General features: G+C 52.0%; 2 protein-coding genes and 2 non-coding genes across 4 annotated transcripts; 2 read left to right on the top strand and 2 right to left on the bottom strand.

Moving 5' to 3' along the window:
- Positions 1 to 464: 464 nt before the first annotated feature.
- Positions 465 to 2,318, top strand: LOC119112867 (alkaline phosphatase-like). The gene has a single exon (XM_037237158.1). It carries the CDS (start codon positions 509 to 511, stop codon positions 2,171 to 2,173), a length of 1,665 nt encoding a protein of 554 aa, XP_037093053.1. The 5' UTR covers positions 465 to 508; the 3' UTR covers positions 2,174 to 2,318.
- Positions 2,319 to 5,920: 3,602 nt separating this feature from the next.
- Arp10 (Actin-related protein 10) lies at positions 5,921 to 19,676 on the top strand. Its single transcript, XM_037222371.1, has 10 exons — positions 5,921 to 6,076; positions 7,481 to 7,573; positions 8,037 to 8,183; positions 9,174 to 9,282; positions 10,256 to 10,431; positions 16,871 to 16,985; positions 17,337 to 17,372; positions 17,463 to 17,549; positions 18,555 to 18,756; positions 19,285 to 19,676. Exons 2-10 carry the CDS (start codon positions 7,491 to 7,493, stop codon positions 19,410 to 19,412), a joined length of 1,083 nt encoding a protein of 360 aa, XP_037078266.1. The 5' UTR covers positions 5,921 to 6,076; positions 7,481 to 7,490; the 3' UTR covers positions 19,413 to 19,676.
- TRNAP-CGG (transfer RNA proline (anticodon CGG)) lies at positions 12,314 to 12,385 on the bottom strand. Its single transcript has one exon. It is a non-coding gene; the product is annotated as a tRNA-Pro (tRNA).
- Positions 15,188 to 15,259, bottom strand: TRNAP-CGG (transfer RNA proline (anticodon CGG)). The gene has a single exon. It is a non-coding gene; the product is annotated as a tRNA-Pro (tRNA).
- Positions 19,677 to 27,009: the final 7,333 nt, after the last annotated feature.

Below are 27,009 nucleotides of genomic sequence, written 5' to 3'. Positions count from 1 at the left end.
GGCAACCCTGTGTGCTGAGACGGCCCTATTAGACCAGGTATTTTAAACAGCGCCGGCCCCGTAGGCATGAAGACCAGCTTTACCAAAAAACATTTGTAGTGACCAATTCCTGCCTGCGGGAAATGTCTATCTATATAAATATCTATTTGCCTCTGCATGATATTATGATATTCTGTGTAGGAAACAGGAATTTGGCCTGGCTTTTCTGGTCATGACATTCTGTGTAGGAAACAACACTTCTGTATAGGAAATGGACCTAACCGTGTTAGAAAACTGCGCGGTGGTCCCGGGCCACAAGTTAACAACCAACAAGTGTGCACACTTTTGTCAATTGCGTCCAAGCTCGAGCAGATGGTAACAACGTGTTAATTGCGAATGTGGTCGACCACATGCTGTGGCCAAGTGTGACCGCCTAGTTTGCCGGGGGGTATAAAGCCGGCCGCTGGTCAGCCAGACCGCATCCCAACCACACCCGGTGGGCCAGCGACAGGCGATCCCGCCCAGAACTATGAAGCTGTTTGTGGCTGCCTGTCTGGTGGCGCTGGCCTCGGCCGTGCCGCTCGACTCCCGCGTGGAGGACCAGGACGAGCTGGAGATGCACGAGATGTGGGCGCCCACCTACCAGGAGGTGCAGGAGAAGGCTGGCCTCGGGGCGGGCCGCGCCACCACCCTTTCCCGCTCCGGGCAGGTGCTGGACCAGGCCTTCTGGAAGGACATCGCCCAGGACATCCTGCGCACCAAGCTGGCCGACCCCGTGTACGACTACCAGGCCAAGAATGCCGTGCTCTTCATCGGCGACGGCATGTCGATCCCCACGCTGGCCGCCGCCAGGAAGCGCAAGGGTCTGCAGCACGGCGCCGACGTGCCCGAGCACACCATGCTCTCCTGGGAGACCTTCCCCTACCTGGGCCTGTCCAAGACCTACAACTGCGACCGCTGGACGGCCGACTCGGCTTCCACCGCCACCGCCTACCTGACCGGCGCCAAGGGCAACTTCCTCACGGTCGGCGTCGACTGCTCCGTGCTCATCTGGAACTGCGACGCCGTCAACGAGGCGTCCTCGCCCAAGTCGATCCTCCGCTACGGAGTGGAGGCCGGTAAGTGGGTCGGCCTGGTGTCCACCGCCCGTATCACGCACGCCTCTCCCGCCGCCACCTTCGGCCACACCGCCTACCGCACCTGGGAGTCGGACGCCGACTTCGCTGCCATGGAGTGGATGACCGGTCCCGTCAAGGACTCGTGCAAGAACGTCATGAAGGACCTGTCCACCCAGTTCGTCGAGCGTGAGGGCATCGACATCAACGTTGCCTTCGGCGGCGGCTGGGGCAAGTTCACGCCCAAGGATGTCGAGGGCGGCTCCCGCCTGGATGGCCGCGACCTGATCCAGGAGTGGAAGGACAAGCAGGAGTCCCTGGGACGCAGCCACGCCTACATCAGCACCAAGGCCGAGCTGAACAGCTTCGACGCCTCCTCTGCCGACTACGTGCTGGGTCTGTTCAGCCGTAGCCACATGCAGTACCGCGCCTTCCAGACCGCCGACGATGTCAACTTGACCGAGATGGTGAAGAAGGCCCTGGAGATCCTGAAGCGTGGACCCAATGGTTTCGTCATGTTCGTCGAGGGCGCCAAGATCGATCACGGCCACCACTACGGCAACGCCTACACGGCCATCGACGAGACCGTGGAGTTGGAGGAGGTCGTCCAGCACGTCATGGACAACACCGACGAGACGGATACTCTGATCGTCGTCTCCTCCGATCACTCCCACACCTTCTCCATCAACGGCTACCCGGAGCGCGGCCTGGACATGTTCGGCCCTGCCTCGTTCCTGGCCGGCGGCATGCAGAAGGGTGGCCCGCCGCCCAAGCTGCCTTACCCGATTATGCAGTACGCTAACGGTCCGGGCGGCTCCGAGGACTGGTACGAGTTCGAGGCCAAGCGGGCTCGCCTCGCTGACATGTCGCCGGAGGCCGAGTGGCGCGACCCGCACTACAAGCAGGTGGCCGGCATCTACCTGCCGAAGGAGACCCACGGCGGTGAGGATGTCGGCATCTTCGCGCGCGGCCCTGGCGCCCACCTGCTGCGCGGCAGCCTGGAGGAGAACGTCATCCACCACGTCATCAACTACGCCCTCTGCCAGGGTGACTACGCCACCATCTGCGACAAGAAGTAAACTGACCGATGCTAGTTGTAGGTTGATTAGTTTGCATTTTATTTGAAAATGTTCTAGTGCTTCTGGACATATCTCGCTGAAAGGACATGGAAAAGGTACCGAAATAAATAGACAACTATTGTCTGGCAAAACGCTCCTAGCCAAACTCGTATTTTTCTGAAGAGCAACATTCAAATGGAAGCCAGTCTACGCCAGCAATGAAGCAGTGCATCCAATTTCATCCTTACCATGGGTGTTCGGTAATTAGCAGGCTGAGACGCATAGTCGTGCGCTTAGGCCCTTGAGCCTTGCGAAATGCGAGCCACATGCGTTTCTCCGTGACCCATGTCCATTGTAAAGACACTACGGACAGGGAGATGTAACGAAAAGTTGTTTTGTTAATGTGCATTGGGAAGTAAAGAAACCGGCTGGAAGCCAAATTAGCCGGTATGTACCACGCATGAAAGGTCATGCATTTTAGGACCCAGAGGCCAGCATGAGCTGCATTGACATCGTTGGAAACAGGGCTACGGCAGCTAGGGAATCCAGGTGGCTGAGCCCCCAAAGTTCTAACGGCTTACCATTGACCCTATTAGTTGTTAAGTGCATGTACGAGGAGCATTACGCAGACAGATAAAACAATACTTATAACCTTATTTGTTGTAGAATATCTAGAAACACGCAGACATAGATAGATTGATATTTTAACTACATGCCTTTATTAAAACGAGTATCACTCAGGATTTCATTGCCCTACTTTTCGACCCTATTGGCGTTGACCAAAAAGCAACAACCCCAAAAATAGCTGTCGGACGCCCGAACCCGACCGAACTTGCCTTGCCTCCGAATGCATCCTGTCCTCAGATTACTTAAATTTATTTTATCGCCTTTTTTGAAGTACAGCTCATTGCTGTCCCGTACTTGCTCGTCGGGATGCTCGTAGAATCCGGTTTGACTGGGGCGGCGCCGGCCGAATAGGCTGGTGTCGAATTTAACCTAATCTTAGTGATTCCTCACCGCAAAACGGTATTTCTCCGTCGTTGCCTCTCAAACTTTCCCGGTTCGATCATTGAACGTCTTTCGGTATGAGTAGGTGTATCCTGTTGCTATAAGGACGGAAGAAGCTGCCATTCAAGCATATCGTCAGTTGCAGGATGCCGATTTTGATTTTTGCTAACTTCTGGATGATAAGATGCACAGGACACCGATGCCACATTTTCCGCTGTGCCTAGCAAGCAGCCAATTTGAGTTGAATGGTACGTTTTTGAATTTGGTTCCATCAAAACGAGGGAATAGTCGGTTAACCGAGTCGACACACACACATGCCTACATAGACCTTTGCTAAACCTGAACCGCGGAAGAGATAGTGTTGATTGTCCCATCCCTTCATAAACATTCATGAATTCGAGCATTGCACTTCGAATGCTTTTATGTCGTGGCGATTAGGACAAGGAAATTTGTTGGGATCAGAGCAAGGACATGACTTGTTTAAAGCGAGATGAGGTGCGGTTCAAAGGTTATGACAGCGGCATTTTGCTTGCAACGGCCACGAGGTCGCCATGACAGGGGAGGAATTGGCGACGGACGGATCGTCCAACAATGCGCAAGGGCTTAATATCGCAAACTGTTGGCCCGATGTATTTGAGTGAGATCTCAAACTGTTGTACGCCCATTTCTCTATACATTAGATCTAAAACAACGTCGCTGTTTTGCCAACGGCCGATAGACGGCGAGTCGCTTTTGCTGCCTGTGGCTGGTCGCTCGCCATGCAGCGTGCGGTATATGCTGTTGGTGCATTCGTACCATTCGTATGCACCAGAGCATGCCAAATCCCCAATGACGTCACGCCGTCCGTGCAATCTAATTTGGTCATTTGAATTCAAGCTGTCACCCTCTCCGCCCATATTAAAAGAGCTGGGTGTAACACCTGGATTTGGCAAAGGGAACGAGTTCTGTAACTTTTTTATATGGCGTCACGACGCCAATGGTCGTGGCATTTATAATGACGTGTCTAAACCTCGACGCCCAAACAACATTTGAGCTATTACAAATGCGCTCATGAGCTTGAGTCTTGGACTTCAGAAAAATGACAAGTGGAGGTTATCATGCTTGACCCAAATATTTTCCATTCCCGCCCGTCCATATGACATAAACTGAGCGTACAAGACAGGCCCACCAGGGCCTTCATAAGAGGCTGATTCGGGAACGCACAATTTTGTTTTTAAGATGCAATGCACCTATCCCCTGAATGGCGTCTTCCTCTCACTTAGCCAATTTCAGAGTTGGCTGGAATTAAATTCGGAGCATGCTTTTATCACCCTTAAAACGCATAGAGAAGAAATATGTTGCAATGGAACCGTCTCCCAGTTTATATGGTTTGGCGCAGGCACCTTGAGCGTTCACCATTTGTCTTACTTTTTCTTAATACTATTGGCCTCTCCAAAAATTGGGCGTTCTGGATTCAGCTTGGGGAGGCTCCGAAACCTTGCGCTTACCACATAATGGATGCGTAGGAGAGCACTGGCAACAACAAAGTACTTCCATTACTCGTTATTCAATTATTTCAGAAAGGTAATTCCGTTATTCGTTACTCCGTTGCTGTGCACACATTCTAGCGGCGGCGCCCTAGTCTCTTATTTCATTCCTTCTTTATACAATTTTAAAAAGGCTGGACTTTAAGCAGTCTTCACTGCATGTCGGAGGTATTCACACCGTAGCGATGTGTGGTACGAAACTGAAAACTCGAGACAAGCCACCTGCATACATATGAGAGACCCAGGAAACAATATCACCAGACACTTGGTGAACAACCACGTGGTCCTCTAGTGGTGCACCTATACACTTCATCGCTGCATGCCGTCCACCACGTGTTCCCTAGTGGTGTATCTGTGCGTTCTCCATAAACGTGAGAGAACCTGGTCACTCCGTAAACGTGTCCAAAGTGTTCGTTATACCGGCCACCGATGCAATGTTTTGTTTTTTCTTCATAGCATATCCCTGGGCAGAGGCTACCATTCATTTTATATGCTACGTTTTTCCATATGCAGGTTCCTTTTCAACCATGAACACATGCGCGGCAAAACCCGGCCCCATCTGAACCGCTGGGGTCTCCAGGACTGGTGGCACTAGCGTGACCGTTATCCACGCAACGCTCAGGTCGTGCCAACTGCTCGATGGTACGCCCTTAAGGTGTTGTGCTTTTAACATGCTAATTTTTAACTAGATCATTAAGGTCCAGAACATCAATTACGTATGAATATAAATCTGGCTCCATAGAAATCTGCCCCATGACATCACCAAATCTTTATGATATCCCTCTCAGTTTTGGAGGATTAGGGGATGACCAGGTCAGACTCCATCAGCCTACCAATTTTCAGCCATTGCGTGAGGATCTAGAATATATGCCTATAGAAAGGCGTAATAACGTCCCAGAGACAGGAGGAGCCAATACGCTTTTGAAATAATTTCCTCATCACGCATCGCTATAAGGCTAATATTAAACATTTTTAAGAAGTGGGGGCATGGCGACATGCCTCCCCATTCTTTTCCTTCACCCCTGCATCTGTATACTGATAACTGATGTAAATGAACGCTAGATTTGCATGCGTGTATCGTGTGTGCCAGGCATTTATATTTTCTGCTACAAAATACTTTTCTTTGATACCACTGACGGGGATATGGTAGCTACCAAATAAGACATTAACAGTGTGAATGATTCAAAATCGGCGGATATGTTTGGTCTGCCTTCATGCCCGTGTTCTAGCATGGTGCGGCTACGCCCTAGAATAATCGTGACTGCGCCCCTGGTTGATTGCACCCCTTCATATTGAGATGGTGCTGTCGACCACTTGCATGGCCTAGTTTGGTACCTGTGGTTTTCCATAGCTTACCAGGAAAAGCACGGTCGCCTGTTTTTCCATTCAGGTAAAGGTCGATAGAGCGTAAAGATGGGATCGGTAGGAAACAAACCTAATACATGTTTTAATGTCACTTAAGTAGGATGGATCGAAACTCAAAACGGCAGCAAATTATGCTCCATGTAGCTTTTGCAATGGTGTTTTAGATGCACAATATTACAACATTTATGGGGCATGAAAGTTGACAAACTAGTTATTTTGACCTGTCAAATACTGCTTTCAAGGCCTTTGTACATTGATGACCTCATGCTGTGTTAGGTCATTGGTGGTGATCAAACTAATGTAGGTAAGATGAATTAAATGATCTAGATTTTTTGTTGTTTTAAAACTAGTCTTTCAGTCATGCCTGGCCCATCCACATCCTAAGTGATTTTAATCTGGCTCTTAGGTTTTATTTAATCTAAACAGAACTGGTAAGAAGTGTTATATTTGTTATAGAGACAGGTAGATAATTTAGGTTGGTATATTACCTTAAGGCTGTAAATGTTTTCATGTCATCTGAATGGTTTCAATTCAAGGGTTTTATGGACATAATGATTGCACATATATTGTGGCTCTTCTTTATTGTAGACCACATTATCAGGATCCAACATGTGTGGCCCCTATAAATGTTTCATAAATATTTGCATATGTAACATAGTTATGTGAAAGGATCATAAAATTAACAGTTTGTCTTTAGTGTGCCTGAATGTAAGTGGTGAAGGTTAGGATTGTGGCATGGAGTGCATTATGGTATCATGGAGACTGTTTTGTTAACCATGTTAGTTGAAGGCAATTTGTACTAAGCCAGTTTTGTTGTGCTCCTCCAAAATCAATAATTGAACCCCAATTACAAAAGGCAAAATGAATTGATGCACTCTATTTTAGATATACCCATAAGCAAATGCATCTCAGATTGGGTTAGATGGGTTAGGCATGAGTTAGAACTTATTAGTCAGTGTTGAAAAAAATGTGATAGGCTGAGTCAGTTAGGAAGATTTTGCTTAAACAACAGAACATGGTGGTAGAGGTCAACATAGACATGTAATCTGCTGCTCAGTTCAAGAGCCTGTTGCACTTGCCATGTATTCAGACACCAAAACTCATTGTTTAAATACAAAGGGCTTTTGTGTGCATATTGGGTTTATGGGAGGAGCATGCACAGCAGTGATGCTTTCAGGTGGGATAGTGTTCGGTGCATTTTGTCACAGCCACGTAGCACAAAACTTACAATATTTTGTTTGTGTGAGCTTTGTTGGGATTGGACTGAACTGTTTTTGAAGTCCAATTTATGTGCTCATTACAGAAAAATAAAACTTGAAAATATTTGGCAAATGCTGTAAGGACAAAGGACAGATATTTATGTCACACAAGAGTGATTGTTGGGTTATGCTTGGCCACTTGTCTGCATGCTATATTTTCCCCTTTTCAGATCAGTTATCATGCCTCTTTATGAAGGCATTGGGCTCATTGGTGAAAAGGACCTGCATCCTGTTGTGCTGGATATTGGAACTGCCTACACAAAGTAAGTTTGAAATGTCACATTAAAAAAGACTCCCACAAAGAGGTTCACCAACAGTGCTTGTGCAGGAGAGCAATAGTTGACCCAAAATTAAATTTTTTGAATGGTTCTTGGATGTGGATACATAGAGCATGCTGTAACTGATTTAATGACAAGCAGCAACCATTCATGACCAATGCATAATTAAATGAATCTGCATATAGACAGAAAGTGGAGGCTTACACACTGCAGATCAAGGTGGAGACCTTGAAGTTTGCCTCCTCTTCCCATGGGCAATGTCGCCGATGAAGGTGTGGCTTCGTGATGGCTTACCTATTGCAGACCACTGACACCACCCCATGTGAGATGGGCCGGTCGCTGAGGGCCGTCACTGCCATCCAGCCGCGTCACCTCCCCATGACCTGAGCCGGTGCCGGCCGTCTGACCCGCGCTGGTGTCGCCTCGTGACACGGCCGCCCGGCCGCAGGTGCGGCTTCGGCGACGAGACGGGCCCGCGCGCCATCATCCCGTCGCGCGTGACGGTGGATGGCCATGAGCGCTCCGTCTTCGACTACCGCGGCGGCGACGACCTCTACCGGCTGCTGGTCGAGCTGATGCAGAAGGTCTACTTCAGGTGTGGCTCTGTTGAGGCGGTCGTGTCGCGCGCGCTGGCTAGGTGTCCCTGCGTGCCGGCGCAGAGGCCCAGGGTGTGGGTCAGGGGGTCAGACTGTGTGTTAGGGGCTCAGACTATGTGTCAGGGACTCAGACTGGTTCTCAGGGGGTCAGACCATGTGCCAGGGGCTCAGACTGTGTGTCAGGGGCTCAGACTGTGTGTCAGAGACTCATAATGTGTGTCAGGGGCTCAGCCTGTGTGTCAGGGGCTCAGACTGTGTGTCAGGGTGTCAGGCTGTGTGTCAGGAGCCTAGACTTTGTGTCAGGGGCTCAGATTGGGGTCAGGCTGTGTGTCATGGGCTCAGACTGTGTGTCATGGGCTCAGACTGTGTGTCAGGGGCTCAGATTGGGCTCTGTCATGTGGACAGATGGCAGCATTTCGATGATTCTGACTTGAAAGGAAGTGTTCTCCCTGTGGTGTCACACATGCTTTTATCGCGTTGAAGGGCCTTCGGGTTTCTTACTGAGTGATTGCAAATGTGTAGAAATATGAATATGCTTGCAACTGCTATGATTGTTTCAGAGTTTTTATGCTGACAATAGTCAACCCTCATTATACTAGGTGGTACTAGTTAAACGGCGTCATCAGGCAAACATTGGCTGTTTTGTCAATATTAGACGCTTACAGCTGTGCTTTTGACCACGAATGAAGATGGTTAGACAAGGTTAAAGAAACAGTCGCGTTTAAAAACCAAGAAAAACCTGCCAGCTGCCAACTGTATGTGGAGGCTGTCATTGTCGCGTCGTCCTTTGAGCCGTAAAATTCATCTTCCGTTTATTGCCGTCTTCACACATTGGACAAATGGGGGAAAGCCAGCTGATGATCCGACAGCCAGCCCCGGGGCGACATGAAGTAGAGCTATGTTGTGACCTAGTGGGTGACGAACCTTTTGCTGCTGTGCTAAGCTGAGTGGGTGGGAGCTGAAGGTAGCCTTGTCGTCCACCGCGCCAGGCGGCTGCTGGTGAACCCGAAGGACCGGCCGGTGGTGGTGGTGGAGTCGTTGCTGACGCCTTCGCTCTTTCGCAACGTGCTGGCCAACGTGCTGTTCCGCCACTATGAGGTGAGCAGATGCGGGAGACGCAGGACACACTCCGCCCACGCGTGTTGCAGTACGCGGCTGGTGTGGTGCTACAGGACGATGCCCGATGAGTTGCTTGTGCTTTCAGTGGAGGTATGGAGCGTGAGCGATCGCGGCGTTTATTCTGACCTCAGTCCGTTCACGGAGGGTGATCGCGTGGTGCTGTGCGATTCAATGAGTCGCGCTGTGAGAGCTCTGGAGCGTTTATGACAAACTGCGTTGGGACCTGGGTGTGTACCTTTATGCATAACGGACATCTGTTTTCCCAACTGCATCCGCTCTTCCCTCACCCACCGTTCCATCCTTAATTCTCGCAGTGTCCCGTCCCACCGGGGCGAGCTACGGCCGCCAGCCCGCAGCGGCTTAAGTGCCACCCTGACTGGCGTCCAGCCCTGGCGCCCGCACAAACCTCAAAGAAGGGTTCCTGTGCCGGATAAGCTTCGGTTTTGCGGTCTCCCAGACGTCCGTAGTATTACCCCACCAACTGCCTCTCTTGTTAATTCTAGAGCCCTGAAATGACCATTGCGGGCCAAAAGGACCCTGGTCCAAGCCAAACGAAGCCAGTTCGTCACCTTCCGAAAATCGGGCATCTCGTATGGGAGCGCCGTACTGAGGTTTTGATTCAGCCCAGATTCGGCGCCGAGCCGCGCCGGCTCGCGTATTCGTCAGCGCATCGGGAGTGCCTTGACTGCGGACAGAGGAACGCCACCGGGGATACGCCCTCTTCCCGAAGTGGTGCAAGCCGGCCTCTTCGCCCCCCCCCCCCCCTCCAGCTCGCCCCCCCCCTCCGGCAAGGCTCAGAAAGGTTACTTCGTACTAACTGGCGTGACTTCTCCAGTCCCGAACGCGGACATTCGCCCTGGTTGTGTGTTGACCCGCTGCTCCTGAATGCTAACCCCGCCGCCCCAAAGTGTTCTCCCGGCCGTTTCTGAGTGTTTCCCCGGCCGTCCGGCAGGTGTCGTCCGTGCTGCTGGCGCCGTCGCACCTGATGGCGCTGCTGCCGCTGGGTCTCCAGACGGGCCTGGTGCTGGACATCGGCCACCGCGAGGCCGTCTGCATCCCCGTCTACTGCGGCGTGCCGGTGCTGCGCTCATGGCAGGCGCTGCCGCTCGGCGCCCAGGCCGTCCATAGGTAATCGCGCGCCCGGTGCCGGAGGACGCCGCACAGTGACAATTCTGTTTTGGGGGTTTAGGGTTAAAAGTGCTTTTTCTCAACCAGGCTGGAGGTGGAGCTTTTTGTATTCGCCTGCATGTACGAAGCTGAGAAAAAGGAACTTTTTGCTTGAATGTCTAGCGTTTCTTGGCGGAATCGACTTTGTCTTGTTTTACTTATGGTTTGTTGATCAACAGCTGCCTCAAATAGTTTTATCAACTAAGTTTATTGTACTTATGGTTTCCAGGCAAACGTCTTTACTTACCTCATGTAAGCAAGACTTAAATATGATACATATTTCACAAGCATTGAAAATCCACCAGCTTAACTTTGTTCTGGTTCTAATATAGTTGGGGATTCAAACCTGCTACAGGCATGGATCTCAATTCCAAGCATTTCAACAATGAAAAGTCGAACTGAAGTCGTATGAATAATTCAGAATTACGATCATGACAGCTATGACTCAAGTATGGAAATATGCATTTAATACCCGAGGCAATCGAGACGCGAGCCAACACGCTCGAGACGTGGGACCACGCGTTCGAGACGCGAGACCACGTGCTAGATACGCGAGCCGGCGCGCTCAAGACGCGAGACCACGCGCTCGAGACGCAAACCGGCGCGCTCGAGACGCGAGACCGCGCGTTCGAGACGCGAGCCGACGCGTTCGAGACGCGAGACCTCGCACTCGAGACGCGAGACCACGTGCTAGATACGCGAGCCGACGCGCTCAGGACGCGAGACCACGTGATCGAGACGCGAGCCGACGCGCTCGAGACGCGAGCCGACGCGCTCGAGACGCGAGACCACGCGCTCAAGACGCGAGACCACGCTCTCGGGACGTGAGCCGACGCGCTCGAGATGCGAGCCCTTGCGAGCTGGCGCGTTCGCCGGTGGCATGGGTGTGGCGGTCGGTCGGTCGGGACGCGGCGCGTTACGATTACAGGGAGCAGGCGTGGCTTGTCGGCCTGAAGCCGAGCAGTTCCGCCTCCGTGAAAAGATCGGCGCATGGTGGTCGTGGTAGCGAGTTTCATCGCCCCCCACCAAGAATAGACTGGTCCGCCTGTGATTTGAATTTGGTATCGCTGTAACCGTGGCCGAGAGTTACATCATGGGCATGCCAGTCAGCGACTCATTTGTGTATGGAGGTGACCGACACTCTGCCCGCATGTCGGAGTGTAGCTACTTTCTGGCGCCCATGGTGCATGGTGCGCGCCCGAGACTCGAAACCTGGACCCTGTTCTCGCACCCTGTTCTCGTGCCCTGTTCCCGGACCCCAAGCGGGAATCACACCCCTAGACCAACGAGCCACGAAGTTGCAGGGAGGGGTCTTAGCTCGACTTCCAGATATGCCTCCTTCCCTTCATTTTGCTGCGGAGGCAGTGGCGTCGGCCTCGCCCCATGTGCCCTTGACACCGTTCTTACTAGATTTGACCTGGCCGGTCTGCAGCGCAGTCGGTTGCGACTATGTTAACCTTGGCATGAACAGGCGTCGAGTTCGCATATATCCCTAAATGGAGAGCAAAGTGGCGCACCCATGCGCCCATGCCCCACCCACCCATGCGCATTTTTCAAGCAGCGGGAGTTCAACAAAACGTGACGCACCCATGCCCATTTTCAAAAGAAAGTTGCGTACTTGCCAGTCAGAAGCGCCCGACGTGTTGCTGTTGTCTCGCATGCATGCAAGGCTGCGATGGGATGACAAGTGCTGATCGGGCACCGAGTAGCAGGACTGGTCACATCACGTGTCGCCTGAGTGAGCTGCAGTATGCAGGGTAAGGGGGGGGGGGGGGGGCGAATGTGGCTTTGGTGTCGTAATGAGAGTTTGATATCTGATTTTCATCAAAGATGGCAATAGGCTGGGCTCGTCCGGGATTTGAACCCGGGACCTCTCGCACCCGAAGCGAGAATCATACCCCTAGACCAACGAGCCGACACGCGGCGCAATTGCACCATATAAGAACTTGAGACCGGTGGTATCGGCCATATCGGTCTCCACCCATGTTCACCTTTATCTTGACGGCACACAAAGAGCACATCTATCAAAAAATCCACCGAATCCCCTTCAAGGCACCTATGCAGGCAGTATGCACCGGAAAGAGAGGCATCAACTTACTTGAAGGTTAGAAGATATGCATGGACTGAGCCAGAGCAGGAAACGTGCGTCCGCAGTTCAAAGCACCTCGCTTTTCGGATAATTGCTGCTCCGAGGGGCGCAGTATAATATCGTGAGTGTGTTTGAGGGGAGGGGGAGGGGTATTGTGCTAACGGCGTAGGCGTCACAGACTCAAATGGGCTATCGATGGCTGTGCACTTCATGTCCTTGTGTAAATATACAGTTGAATAGGCATCCGCAGTCGGTGAACGAGGACTGCATCGGCTAAGGAATGAATAAGAATTAAGTGGCCTGAAAAACTGACCGACTCAAACGGATTGGACAGAGCAGAACACTAAGACCGTTAAGTGTGCAAGGTATAATGTTCATGCATGCTTCTTTTGCTGTTTTCGGCTAAACCGGTTGCAGTTGGACGTTTTGATGCGGATTGGTAAGATGGGGCTTTGGTTTTTTCCTCCTTCGAATTGGATGGAAATCGAGACATGCGAGAAAGGTGAAAGGTGGCTGGCTTGTATTCAGCAATGAAATTGAGTTATACTGAGCCCAACAATTTGCGCTTAAAAACATGAAAAATCCAGTCCAAAAATCCAGGGCAGCTATGGAGAAGACTAGGAGCGGTCTGCTTCTGGATCTTCTGATTTTTGTGTCGCTTAAAGAGAGTCGTTGATTTAGGCAGCATAGCGCTCCTGCAGGCACGGATCCTAGCACGGGGGAAGGTAGCGTACCTCTTCTGATTTCGTCTCCAGATCTGTTTTCTCATGAGACCTTGCAGCAGGACAATTCGGGTCTCGGCTTCAAATAAACCAATGTTAGCGTCGTAGCCTACCATTGGTAGAAGACCAAGTGTCGTTTGTATTAACGCAACCCACCATTGGTAGAAGACCAATCGCCGTTTGCATCAAAAGAGTCCACGAGACGGAAGAATCAGTGGCGTGAATATCACTATCGGATATAAAATAGCTTACTTCGTTCGTAATGGTCAACACTTCCTACCGTTTTTAGAATGTTTCGGCCTAAAGTATTGGGGGGGGGGGGAGGGGGGCAACCTTACATTGGAAGGGGGCAGGGCCCTCACAAAGGAATACAAATTGATACCCATGATGCATCTAGCACAATAGAGGTTAATTTTCGCGCTTTCCGTGTGCGGGGAAAACATTTCGGGGCTTCTCGTTTCTTTCTACCGTTCAAAGATATCCAGCGGGGGACTTTGGTTTCTCCATTTAGTGCGTGAACAAAAGGATAGGTAACACCCATGCTGCCAAACGTGCGCGTACCATGAAAACAAAAACACTCCATATTGCGAAAGTGTCGCCTTTCTGTTGCACAAGAGTGATTACGGAACGTCTATTCATGCATCCAACGTTGTTATGCACCCAGTTTTGGGTTCGGCATTTTGCAGGTCGGAATTGTGTAACTACATTTTCAACGTACACAAACATCGCATAGTTTCATATACGTAAGATGGGACTTGATATTCTAGGAATGTTATTGCTGAAGTCATGGATTGTACTCGAAGCGAAGCATCTCAGGCCACTTAATGTCAGACGTTTGAAAAGCTTTTTCGTGTGTAAAATACGCCGTGGTACATAACCTTGCGTTCACTGACCTCTGGAAGCTGCCGACATTGAACGCCAGTATTCGATGTAACTTGGGAAGTTGGCGCTTTCTTCGCACAAATAATTCTCATTTGCATAGCGCAAAGTTCCTTCCCCGCCGCGTTAAGTCAAAACAGGCGCTTCATGCCGCACCTGGGCCAGAAGTGCATCAGAAAAGTCAAAGTTTCTGAGAAAATAAAAACATCAAAAACTTTTTGTCCGCCCTAGCATGGGACCTAACAGACAACGTGGTTAGCTTCATGCACACACCACCTTTCCGGATCAACGAAGAAGACATATATATATATATATATATATATATATATATATATATATATATATATATATGTCTGTCAACGACACCGGAGTTCTCAACGTCACTCTTCAATTATCAAACGAAAGTCGTAACGTCTAATCATGGTATCGGCTACGTGTCAAAAGTTGGTCCAAACTGGAGGTCCTCGTCACTTCACCTTGATTTGGACCTTGAACAATGCTATTTACCAGTCCAGGCTACTCTGGTTTATGTTATTCCAGGTGAAGAGCTTGGAGAAAAGTGCAGCTTCCATCATTCCACCTTAAGCGACCCTTGCAGGGGTGACATTGAGTGGTCAGGATACATTAACGGATGTTATTGCGATGATGAACCACTAAATAAAACATAAAAAAACATAAAACCATAAAACATAAACCATAAAACAGCCTGTTCAAGTCATGCTGGAAGAGCTAGAGTCCTCCGTCCTAACACCCTGATTTTAACAGTGAGTGTTGGCCTTCATTTTAAAATTGTGTAGTGTCCTGCGAAGCACCTCGTTTCCCCGCATCATTTTTTCATTCACGTGATAGGATTGCAGGGGATGACATCAGGCACAAATCCGTTCTCGGCGCTGATTGGAAATAAGTCCCCGATGCCGTGGCATGTATCAAGTTAAGCGTGCATGTGTCAATCACGGGATGGTGCACGTACCACAGTCGCAGTGGGACTTGGACATGCACTCGTTGTATGAAACGGTTGCAATACGTTGGGCTCGTCCGGGATTTGAACCCGGGACCTCTCGCACCCGAAGCGAGAATCATACCCCTAGACCAACGAGCCGACAAGCAGGCGAATTGTGCGACATGTCGCTGTGAGGCCGCTGGTACTTTCACATTTTGTGGTTCGGTCTTCCGACGTCACCGGTCGCGTGAGTCTCCATTCGCGTTCACCTGGGTGCGGGCGACGCTTGGCCGGCGTATGTCAAGACAGGAACGTATGGCATACCGAGGCACATTTTCAGGGATCCGATCTTGATCCGCCTGAAGGCTTCGGCGCGGCCAAGAGGCACCGAAAGGAAAGCCTACTCGAAGGAGATAAACACCGCCATTCTCCGATCCCTGAATGCGCCTTTGCTTCGCCGACGGATCGATATTGCCGGTGGTTTACACCGCGTGTGTTACTCGGTGTCTGCAGACGTCAATTCCCATGTTGCTGGATGTCGACGATCTTCTATGTTGACTTTTTCGGAGAGGTCAGGTTCGTTGGCGTCCGGGTCGGCGCTACGGATTGTGAGTTGGGGTTGGCGTTATTTGTGAGCGTTGTGAGCGTGCTGGCTTTGGGTGCCAGAGGCCCACTGGAATTGCAGCTTGGGCCTTGGGCGTATTACCACTCCAAACTACATCTACCTCACCTCCCCAACTCGGCGGAAATGAAAATTTCGTTTCTCGATGGTTTTGGAGTTTAGCAAGGCGAAGTCCACCCGCCCGTCCCGGTATTTCAGTTGGTTAGAGCGCCAGCCCTCCGACTCCAACAGAAAACAGGCAGACAACTCCATCAGACAACTCCAACAGACAACTCCAACAGACGACTCCGACAGACAGCTGACCCTTTGGACCTGAGACATGGCCCGGCGCCCTCTGTGGCAGTGCGATCCGCGCCAGTCTTACCGGACACGCTGTGGCCTGAGGCGTTACACTACGGGCTGATGTGTGACCCTGTGGGCTGAGGCGTGACCCGTGGGCTGAGCCGTGACGCTACGGGCTGAGGCGTGACCCTGTTGGCTGAGGGGTGACCCGTGGGCTGAGCCGTGACGCTACGGGCTGAGGCATGACCCTGTGGGCTAAGGCGTGACGTTATGGGCCGAGGCATGACCCTGTGGGCTGAGGCGTGACCCTGTGGGCTGAGGCGTGACCCTGTGGGCCGAGGTGTGACCCTGTGGGCTGAGGCGTGACCCTGTGGGCTGAGGCGTGACCGTGTGGGCTGAGACGTGACCCTGTGGGCTGAGATGTGACCCTGTGGACTGAGGCGTGACCCTGTGGGCTGAGGGGTGACCGGGCGTCCCGAGGCGTGACTGTGTGGGCTGAGGCATGACCGGGTGTCCTGAGGCGTGACTGGGTGTCCTGAGGCGTGACCCTGTGGGCTGAGGCGTTACGTTATGGGCTGAGGCGTGACCCTGTGGGCTGAGGTGTGACCCTGTGGGCTGAGGCGTGACCTTGTGGACTGAGGTGTGATCCTGTGGGCTGAGGCGTGACCTTGTGGGCTGAGGGGTGACCGGGTGTCCCGAGTCGTGACTGTGTGGGCTGAGGCGTGACTGGGTGTCCTGAGGCGTGACCCTGTGGGCTGAGGCGTGACCCTGTGGGCTGAGGCGTGACGTTATGGGCTGAGGCCTGACCCTGTGGGCTGAGGCGCGATCCTGTGGGCTGAGGCGTGACCGGGTGTCCTCTGTCGCAGTGCGATCCGCGCCAGCCTGACTGAGCACGGTGACGTGACCGGACCCGGGCTGGAGCCGCCGGACGTGAAGGACGTGGTGGCCACGCTCAGCGACGCCGTCATAGAGGACATCAAGGTGAGGTCAGCAGCGGGTGGAGCGAACCCGGCGGTGCCAACAGCGGGAGTGGTGGGGGAGTATACAGCGGCCATGAAGGTCTCTGAACACGAGACACGTGTCTCACGTCCACTAAGCTTGACCTCAATCTACGCATTCACCCCGTTGACAAGAACTTCTCCACGTGGTTAAAATGCTCGGTGCGCGAACGCCGCCGTTTACGGGATCTCCCGATCCCGCATCTTTAGCCCGACATTATCAGTTTAACCCGGCGTCGACACGCTCCGCCGCTTGGTGCGGACAGACTGTGTCACGGCTCGGTCGGCCTCCGCTCGTGTGTGCCCGCCTGACGCTGTACCGCTGGCTCTCCAGATGCGCACGGTGTTCGTGACGCCGGCGGAGCGGGCGGCGCGGCTGGCGTCGGAGGAGCCGCCGCCGCCGCCGCCGTCCGTCCAGTACCCGCTGCCCGGCGGCCGGACGCTGCACGTGCCGGGCGTGACGCGCGAGCAGCCGGCCGAGGCGCTGTTCGCCGCCGACGCCGACAACCTCACCCTGGCTACCATGGTGCTGGACGCCCTGCTGAAGGTGCGCGCGATGCGGGCCGAGCCGGGGCGGTATGCGGGCGGGGGTCGGCAGCTCGCTCAGCTCGCTCAGCTGCCGCAGACTACTCGTAGAGCGCACTGTTTATCGTGGAATGTACGCCTGGTGTCCATTCGTACCTATCTGCATATTCGACATTGCTTCCTGCTTCAGACTATGCCCCTGCGTCTCGGCCTGAACTCGTATAATTCTCTTGCTGCAGGATTTGCGTTTGAATGTTTGCTCCCTGCCGCTGTTTTGACCCCTGAACTAGCGGTCATCATTGGTGTCTGATATGCTTAATACATTTGGCGTATCCGCAGTGTCCGCTGGACATGCGCTGGTCGCTGGACGCCAGTCTGACAGTGACGTGTCTGTCATGTTCGTCGCAGTGTTAACGTAACATGCGCCGGCCGCTGGCCGCCAGCCTGACAGTAACGTGTCTGTCATGTCCGCTGCACTGTCCGCTGGACATGCGGCGGCCGCTCGCCGCCAGCCTGACAGTAACGTGTCTGTCATGTCCGCTGCACTGTCCGCTGGACATGCGGCGGCCGCTCGCCGCCAGCCTGACAGTAACGTGTCTGTCGTGTCCGCCGCAGTGTCCGCTGGACATGCGCCGGCCGCTCACCGCCAGCCTGACTGACGTGTCTGTCATGTCCGCCGCAGTGTCCGCTGGACATGCGCCGGTCGCTGGCCGCCAGCCTGACAGTAACGTGTCTGTCATGTCCGCCGCAGTGTCCGCTGAACATGCGCTGGCCGCTGGGCGCCAGTCTGACAGTGACGTGTCTGTCGTGTCCGCCGCAGTGTCCGCTGGACATGCGCCGGTCGCTGGCCGCCAGCCTGACAGTAACGTGTCTGTCATGTCCGCCGCAGTGTCCGCTGAACATGCGCTGGCCGCTGGGCGCCAGTCTGACAGTGACGTGTCTGTCGTGTCCGCCGCAGTGTCCGCTGGACATGCGCCGGTCGCTGGCCGCCAGCCTGACAGCAATGTGTCTGTCATGTCCGCTGCAGTGTCCGCTGGACATGCGCCGCCCGCTGGCCGCCAGCCTGGTGGTGATGGGCGGCACGGCCCAGCTGCCCGGACTCAAGGCCCGCCTGCTGGCCGAGCTGCGCCGCCTGGTGGCGCTGCCGCCTTACTCGGACGCCATGCGCGTGGACGCTATCCGGCTGCACCGGCCGCCGGCCAAGGACAACTATCTGGCCTGGCTCGGCGGTACGTCACAGTGTGGTGGCCCTGTGCCGGCCACGCCGCCGGGGGCTCGGCCCGGGGCGGCGTTTTACCCGGCCTGGCGTCTGATAGGCGAAGTGCCTCGCAATCATCCATGTGTGTGTTTGCCTGGCTGGTGACGTGGATGGTGAGGTAGCCTTTTTTGATTGATTGTGCGATGTGTGTGTTCCTTCAGCTGGTTCCCAACGGAGCGCTGTTCCACCAACAGGCCGAGTTAGTAAAGCTATCTCTTCTTGCTACACTATGAATGCACATGATGATCCGGCAAGTTATTTCCAGGACGTTAATGTGATGACGTTGGCGGAAGCCGCTTATCAAAGTTTTTTGAATTATTTCAAGTGTGTGGAATGGGTGAAATTGACATCGGAGCTCTCGATAAACAGGGCCTGTTGCGTGAGACGGTAGGTCGGAACACACTGTCTCCGATGGACCGGTGGATTTTTGCCACTCTTTAGCGCATTGCTCCAATAGCGCGATTTGCCTGGTTGAGAGATTTGCGCTGGTCTGTTCTAGGAGCCATCTTTGGTGGAACGGACGTGGTGCTGACGCGGTCACTGAGCAGGGAGAAGTTCCTGGAGGCCGGTGTGTTGCCAGACTGGTGCTCGCTGGCGTCTGGCGACGGCGCTTCTCGAGATCTCTAGTTTCATGGCTGGTCACCAGGTGGCACAGTCTGATGCGGCCCCGTGCCTCTGGTCGGAGGCACGAGGAAACGTGATTTTGCGTTGTTGAAAACGCGCTTTGTTTGGTGAGTGGCGTGTGCTAGATTGACTAGCATCTGTCTGTATGGTGCGGCTCTCAATCCGTGGTTTGCTGGGAAAGATGCATTGTACTTCCTTTTGTTTAAGGTAAAAGGTGGTTGCCCGAGCCAGCGGTTCCCTGTTCCCTGTTCATGGGGGGGGGGGGGGGAGGGGGCAGCAGCAGCAACACTAGCTGGTGTGGAAGGTGTGAAACTTCTTATCAAATGCCGCGATTATCCTGCTTTCCGCTTGACATCGTGCACGGTTTTGGGCCTTTGCTATCTTTGTGGCGGCCAGATGGCTGCTCTCTGTTTGCATGTGACCATCTTGGCTGAATATGACAGGCAGCTGATGATCAAGGCGTGCCACTTTATGATATAGTCGGCGATGTTCGGGATACAGTTGTGTGTATTGCTCGTCTGAGGGGCGAGCAGTTCGCTTTCTGAAGCAATGCACCCCTGTGTGCTGCGCTGTATGTGCCGCTGTCGTGGTCTGTTTCCAGTGTGCTGCGCCACTCTTCGCCGAGTCAAGAGCAAATACATATTTATTGTCACGTGGGGACTCTTGTATCTTCTACTGCTATTCGCGTTGCCCTACGACGCATGCTATACGTTTGTGTTCCCCGCGAAGCAGGACACATATTGGCCGGGGAGATGAGTAATATGCTGTATGGAGTGCTTGATGTGAGCAAGACAAGCCTTGCGACCCTGATTTTCTGACATCATGAGCACTGCTACACTATCAGCTGCGCAAGCAATGCCCGGTGACGACAATATGGCACTTCCCGCCGGTTCCCGGGACGAACCCAAAACCATGGGGTGGAAACTCAGGAGCTTCTCCGCTCCAAACCGCGCAGGACGCATCGAAGGATTGTAGGTAAACGTTCGCACAGTTGAACTGAACTGTAGGATGTAACGACGGCAGGTGCGTTCGGACACGGTCACCGCAGTAGGTGTGTTTTCTATGAGTTGAAAAGTTTACCGCGGTCGAAGCTATAGGTTACGACAACTGAGGTCTTTGCGATGGGTTTTATTGTGTGGGTCGCTGGCAGTCATCACCCAGCCCCTTCCGTTTTTTTTACATCATGTTGGCCTATGCACTTAACTACGCCTGAATGAAGAATTAGTGCAAATGTATGTTGAATGAATGTTAAATGCTACTGGGGTGGCTGCCTCTTGGCGCCATTGCATTGGTCGGAAGGCAAAAATAGCCCAGTCTGCCCAAAATTAATGGCGTCTGAACGCCATTAATGATCCGAATTAATGGCGTCCGAACGCCAAAATTAATGGCATTGCGGTCCCGGGGTGTAATGACCCTAGGTCATTTCGCCGATTTCGTGCGAACTTGGACGGTTTTTGAGCCGTGCAAGCGCTCACTAAGGAGGTGCCCTTGAACTGCCTTCGCCGCACCTGTATGGAGTGGCTCGAGACGCGTTTGAAGCTTTTCACCGGCCTGTGGACGACTCCGTCGCTACCATTCTCGGTCACCTGGTTACTGGACTGCCGGATGCCACAGCCGTGGACTCGAATTGTGCACTCAATGCTCCACTATTTGACCCGCACTCCCAGTCGTTCGACGTTTCCACCGCGAAACTGCGCGGCTTGCTGGCTGCTGCGTTCGGCGTCCCAGTATCGGGCTCCCGGTCGTTCTATTTGTTGGCAGCCATGGTCGAATGGTTGGTCCGTGCCCTGATATCCGATGGCTGCGTGACATTTGATAAGGATGTGGAGTGGCGCGCGACATTGCAACAAGGCCGGAGGCATGCAGAAATCGGACGTGTGTGTGGTGGGTAATTTGGTGCAGCCGCCGCACTTCCTTGGTGAAGGGATGGGGAGCCGAGTGCGCGCAGTGGGCGGTACACCAGCGGAGCCATCGCCTTTCCCGTCACAGGAGAACTGAGAACCCGGTGCGTGGGCGGCGAATGTTTCACATGGCGGTCCACCAAGGCGCGTCGGGGAGACACTGCGTCGGATCGATCAGCTAGAAATCCAGCTTCAGGCTGTTAGTGCTAGCCGCGCCACTACGGATGTGTTATGCCGACGGAGTAGCAGCGCTGTCATGATGCCTTGAGCCCTGAGCAGTAAAGTTACGGTGCCTTACAGCACCTGTCTGTGCTGTGGTCAGACTGGCCAACCCAGGTCTGAGTGGTGTTTTCGGGCAGCAAGACATTACCACTACGGTGGAGTAGGTAAGATACAGAGCATCCATATTTTGCGAAACCCCGCGGGAGAGGGCGCTGCTACGAGAGGTGAGATCAGCGTTGTTCTGTTCTTTGTTCATTGTTCTGTTCATTGTTCATAATAGGGTATATAGTCAGCTGGGCTCGCGTCCCCAGCTGCAGCCGTATAACGTAACAGCTAGGACAGCGACGCAGCAGACGTTGTGGTTACTAGGGCGGTGTACTGCGTGGTTTATGGTCGATGTCGTTTCGCACCCTCTATTTGTGTTTGTGTTCGACGAAATTGGATTCATTGACCGTTGAGCATGGCTTCCCCTGCACGCTATGCGTTCGTTCTGCACTTTTCACCACAACGCTTCCTAGCAAAGCCGTAAATGGACGCTTCACGTAGCTGGCGTCTGGTTACGTGCCCCCTGCAGCAGCAGTCATCGACCCCCAGGTGGCACGCGTGTGTAGAGTCACGGTCCGTGAAACCTTTGCGATGCCGCCGAACTGTGCGGTTGCTCTTCCAGGATACCACGGTGATGATAGTCATGGAGGCAGGCTGTGTGCTCTCCCTCACCAGTCGTCCAGGTTAAGAAGCGATATGGAACTAGGCGTATTTGCAGTGATTTTCGACGGCTGAACCGCGTGTGTAAGGTTTCTGCGTTTCCTGGCCCGAGGATTGATTCGCTGCTCGACTCAGTAGGGGAGGATTTACTGGTCTCGGTGCTCGCCCTTATCTGTGGGTACAGGCAGACGCGTATCCGGCCAGGGGACGGGTGAAAAACGGCCATCACTCTACCTTTTGAGCCCTGGCAATTCAAATCCTGTCCATATTATTTCCTCGTCATTCGGGCTTTACGACGTCTCAGCTGCTGATGCTATGCGGCGCCGCCTGCCTCTGACCAAGGCAATAAGGGCGGGCACCGCGAGGAGGCGTTAACCACTACGCCATCGGTACCCCGTCCATATGGTTGAAGTCGAATGTCGAGCTCATTTGCCAGGCTCTTGAGCGTCGTGGTGGGTGATTCGGTCTCTGGTGGTAGGTGATGCCGTGAGCTACTTTGATGACACCCTGATCTTAACGGTCACTTTCAAGCAGCTTCTCGCAAGGTTGGAGAAAGTCTTTAGTAGGATGGCAGCAGCGAATCTGGCTCTAAGAGTGCCTAAGTGTCGGTTCCTCCAGCCGCAGATAACGTACATGGGTCATGTAGTGGCAGCTGAGGGAATGGGTCCGGATCCGAAGGAGGTCATCCAAGTGAGGGAGTGGCCGGTACCCATGAACAACACGTCCTTGTTGCAGTTTTTGGGTCTGACAACGCATTTAAGCGGTATGTGCAGGACTTAGCACGTAAATATGTATATATAGAGTTCCACTGGAGCACTGAGTCTCAAGAAGCGTTCGAGTCGCTTAAGGCGGCCCTGGTGCTCCTCTCCCCTCATGCAGCGTTCCAAGTTCATTTTTGGTAGGGTGTGCAAATGTAAAAAAAGCTTGAAAGGATGTCGATATCTGATATCAAAACGTGCTTTAAAAAACCCAGCAAATTCACTATTGAAGTGATCGCATGTAAACTGAACACATAGGGATGTCCGTGTTTTTTGTTGACCTTGTAAAGGTGCATATTTTCTCATATACTATCCGCTCAGGAATATATATATATATATATGTATGTATATATATTCACCTATTTATATATGCCTATATATATGCATATACCCATATATATACATATGTATATATATATATATATATACATATATATATATACATATATATATATATATATATATCGTATTCAATATGCACCAAAAGCGTCCTTCCGGACGGATAAGCATTTGTGGCTAATCCTGGATCCTTTTCCTTTCCAGACCGCCACCAAAACACTGTCGCATTAGATTCTTTCTCTGAAAGACACCGCTGGAATCCTGGTCCTGAATCCTGATAATCTTTGATGGAGTGATCATGATGCGTCATTCAAATAACTAATCTCCTGAAACCGTTGTTTTGTGTTTCCGCTAGACCACAGCACCCCTCTTTCTGTTCGCTAATGACCTTCGTAAGTCGGGTTCAGGTGAAAAAGGGCAAGCGATTAATGCTACTACTCATTTACCAGGCACCAAGTGCCCAACGAGACAACACGCCTCGGTGCTTAACTTAAATTGTTGAGCACTGAATAATCGGCATGTTGCCACTATAACGTCCTTTCTTCGAAGAGAAATGTCTTACACAAGTAAAAGAGGCATTGAATAATCAACATTCCCTCGACACATTTTTTTCCAATCAAAGATTTAGATGCATGTTTTTTCTCGATCACATTTTATTAATTCTCGACAATCCTAACGTTTACATTTCTACTTGTTTTGAATTCGAGCAACCACACAATGATATATGAAGACATGCACGCCGCCCTGGGTCGCGACAACGTCACCTCCCGCCGCGGGCGCCGCCCCGCGAGCCACCGCGGCAACCTCCGCAGAGCAACATCGCCGTCCACCGGTCGGGCGACCGCGGGAGCCGGCCAGCTGTAGACTCTAGGCGCTAGGCGGCAGGGCGGGGCAGTCAGCCACACCCCCAGCCGGCAGGGCGGGACAGTCAGCCACACCCCCAGCCGGCAGCCCGGTCCCACAGCTCCCCTGAAGGGCCGAGCCGGACGGCCACGGCGGAAATGGCACCGGTAATGGCGGCATGCAGAACGATAGCATAGACACTGACTACCACGCTTCCTCATGCGCATGCGCAAGCGAACACCAATGGCAATGTGCTCGGTACTAACGGTAGTTTATCGCGAACTGCCTCATCCACACGATAAAGGTGCCCCTCCGCTAACTTGCTGCTCAACCAGGTGAAAGCACAGCCAGTCTCTCCAAGATCACAGACCACATCTGGTTATAGGTGTGGATTCTGTTGGTGCTCACAGCCACATGCCTCTCTACATCGGAGCACCTTTGAAAAAAAAAACAAAAAAACAAAGAAACCTCGGCAATATGGCTCGCACGATGCATTGCGACACTGCCATATGTACTGCTTGCCCAATAGCAAGCACAGTCAAATAACGGACTCGGTAAGTGTTCCGACCGCGTCGACAGGATTATAAAGGCCAGTGACAACGTTATATATAGTGAATTGTCTATTGAGTCACAATCACATGCTCAAGTCAGTCCAGAAAGCTAGCGACCCAGGGCAGAACCAGAATATATGTGGTATATCCTCGTTATGGCTCTGGCAGCACGGACACTGATTCGTCTCTTTGATCCGATAGAGCTGTAACATGCGGTTTGTCGGTAGGATCCTGTGGATGATTCTAAATTGCAACCACCTTAGTTTGAAGTTATCTGCTGTGTCGCAGAGAGCTTTGTATATTTTTGTCCATTGCTCTTGCCCCGTAGGTCCAAGCCTAAGTTTCCATTTTGTCTGATCCTTGTTCGGTAGGGAAGCACCAGCCGAGGATAGGAGCGCACTATATCCCCACTTCGCTGTTCCCACGCACTTGCTAATCTGCTCGTAAGCGCATGGAAGGCTGCATTGGTGGGCTTTTCCTGGGCGGGCACTTCCTTCCAAGAACGGGGTACAGCATGCAGTATAGACTGCCATGTAAGAAAATGTCCATATCCGAATTGCGTTTGCAATTGGTCTGCGTCAAGGAGCTTTCGGTCATGGTGGTTGTAAAGGTCTTTTATGTGAACGACTGAACGGTGGATCAGTTCGTGCTTGTTCAATGATACATTTTGTTCTAGGTTCATATCAGTGCTATTCCATATGACTTTGGCCAGTATGTTTGCTGCTGAGAGTTTGTGCTGTAATGGGTTTACGATTTGCATCCAAGTAATTAATGCTTCTGACCAAAACTTACATCCATCAAGAAGATTCAACATTTTTTTAGAATTGGTATCGCAGTGCAGTAATGATATTACGGCATTTACTTTAAGTTTGGGTTGCAGTATTTTCTTCCATTTAGCGTTGTACTCTGTATTAAACAACTTCTTTAGCCAGGCCATTTTAAGACTGTCTGCCTGTACTGGTGGATCGGGTACTCTTAGGTCTCCCAAGAAAAGACGGCTTTCATCACCGACCGATTAATCCTATCTCGATATCGGTTCCAAATGAGCCGGTATATTGTTGTCTCTATCTTCTTTGAGGACGCATGATTTGGCTTTTCTAAGACAGCCATTACAGGTATAAGTTGCGAGAGAGCTTCTGACTTAATCACATGTACCTTCTGTATGCAGTCAGGCCACGCCCAAACCATGGGTTCAGTTTGGCTTTCAATCTTTCTATTTTTTCCGGATAGTTGATGTTTCCTAGGTCTTCGCATGTAAGGGTAAGTTTTCCTCCCAGGTAATCTATTGAGTTGCGCTCCCATGACATTTCAATATCTGGACAAATGGCATCTACTCAGTTTCGGCGCTAATCTATTCAGGCCCCTCGCGTCTTTTGTCTGTTCAGGGATAGGCCCGACACATTGCGATAAGCATCCAGACATTTAAAACATGCCCTAGAGGATTGATCGGAACCGTCCATAATGATAGCTGTATAATCGGCTTAGGCTGAAATATTTATTCTTGCGTCACCGGTGGTAAGCCCGTTAATGTCGCTACAGCACCGGATTTTATGTGCCAAAGGCTCAATTGAAATCAGGAATGGTAGCCAGCTGTGGGTACATCCTTGACGGAGGCCTTTGGCTATCACATACGGCTCTGACAGCTGGCCGTTTATTTACATGCGAGCACTGCTCTGGGTGACTCCAGTCTGATCATATATCAAGTTGATCCCCTTCTGGATAGTAGGTCCAAAACCTAGAACTTTGACCGCACTTTTCAGATAGCCCCGGTCCACTGAATCATACGCCTTACGCCAATCGCAGAACAGGGTCAATCCAGGCGTATTGTGAATCTTTGCAAACCGAATTATGTCGATGATTAGCCGCACATTTTCGCCTGTAAACCTACGCGGAAGAAACCCTTCGTTTATTGTTTCATTCATCACTGCATTTAGTCTTCGTGCCAAAGCTTTTGATAATATTTTATATACAACGTTCAACAGGCTGATGGGCTGAAGGCATTCCATTTGTCTTTGTTCTTTGTTCTTTTTCGGTATTAATACAATTATGCCGCACATAATGATATGCGGAGTAGTTCCTACACTGAACATTTCAGTCAGAGCAGAAGAATTGAGCCTTTTTAAGTCATGCCAAAACATTTCGTAAAACGGTTCGGTAAATCCATCTGGACCTGGACTCGTTGAGGCTTTCATCGAGAGAAGCGCTGCTTCTTATTCGTCCACATTCAGCTGACCTTCACAGAGCGATGCTCTAAGGTCGTCCAGGTGTGTCATGCCGTCTA

The sequence above is a fragment of the Pollicipes pollicipes genome, unplaced genomic scaffold, assembly GCF_011947565.3.
Source record: "Pollicipes pollicipes isolate AB1234 unplaced genomic scaffold, Ppol_2.1 Scaffold_2555;HRSCAF=2994_pilon_pilon_pilon, whole genome shotgun sequence".
NCBI classification, from domain to species: Eukaryota; Metazoa; Arthropoda; class Thecostraca; order Pollicipedomorpha; family Pollicipedidae; genus Pollicipes; species Pollicipes pollicipes.
The sequence above is the reverse complement of the archived record's forward strand: the minus strand, read 5'-3'. Positions and strand labels throughout refer to the sequence as shown.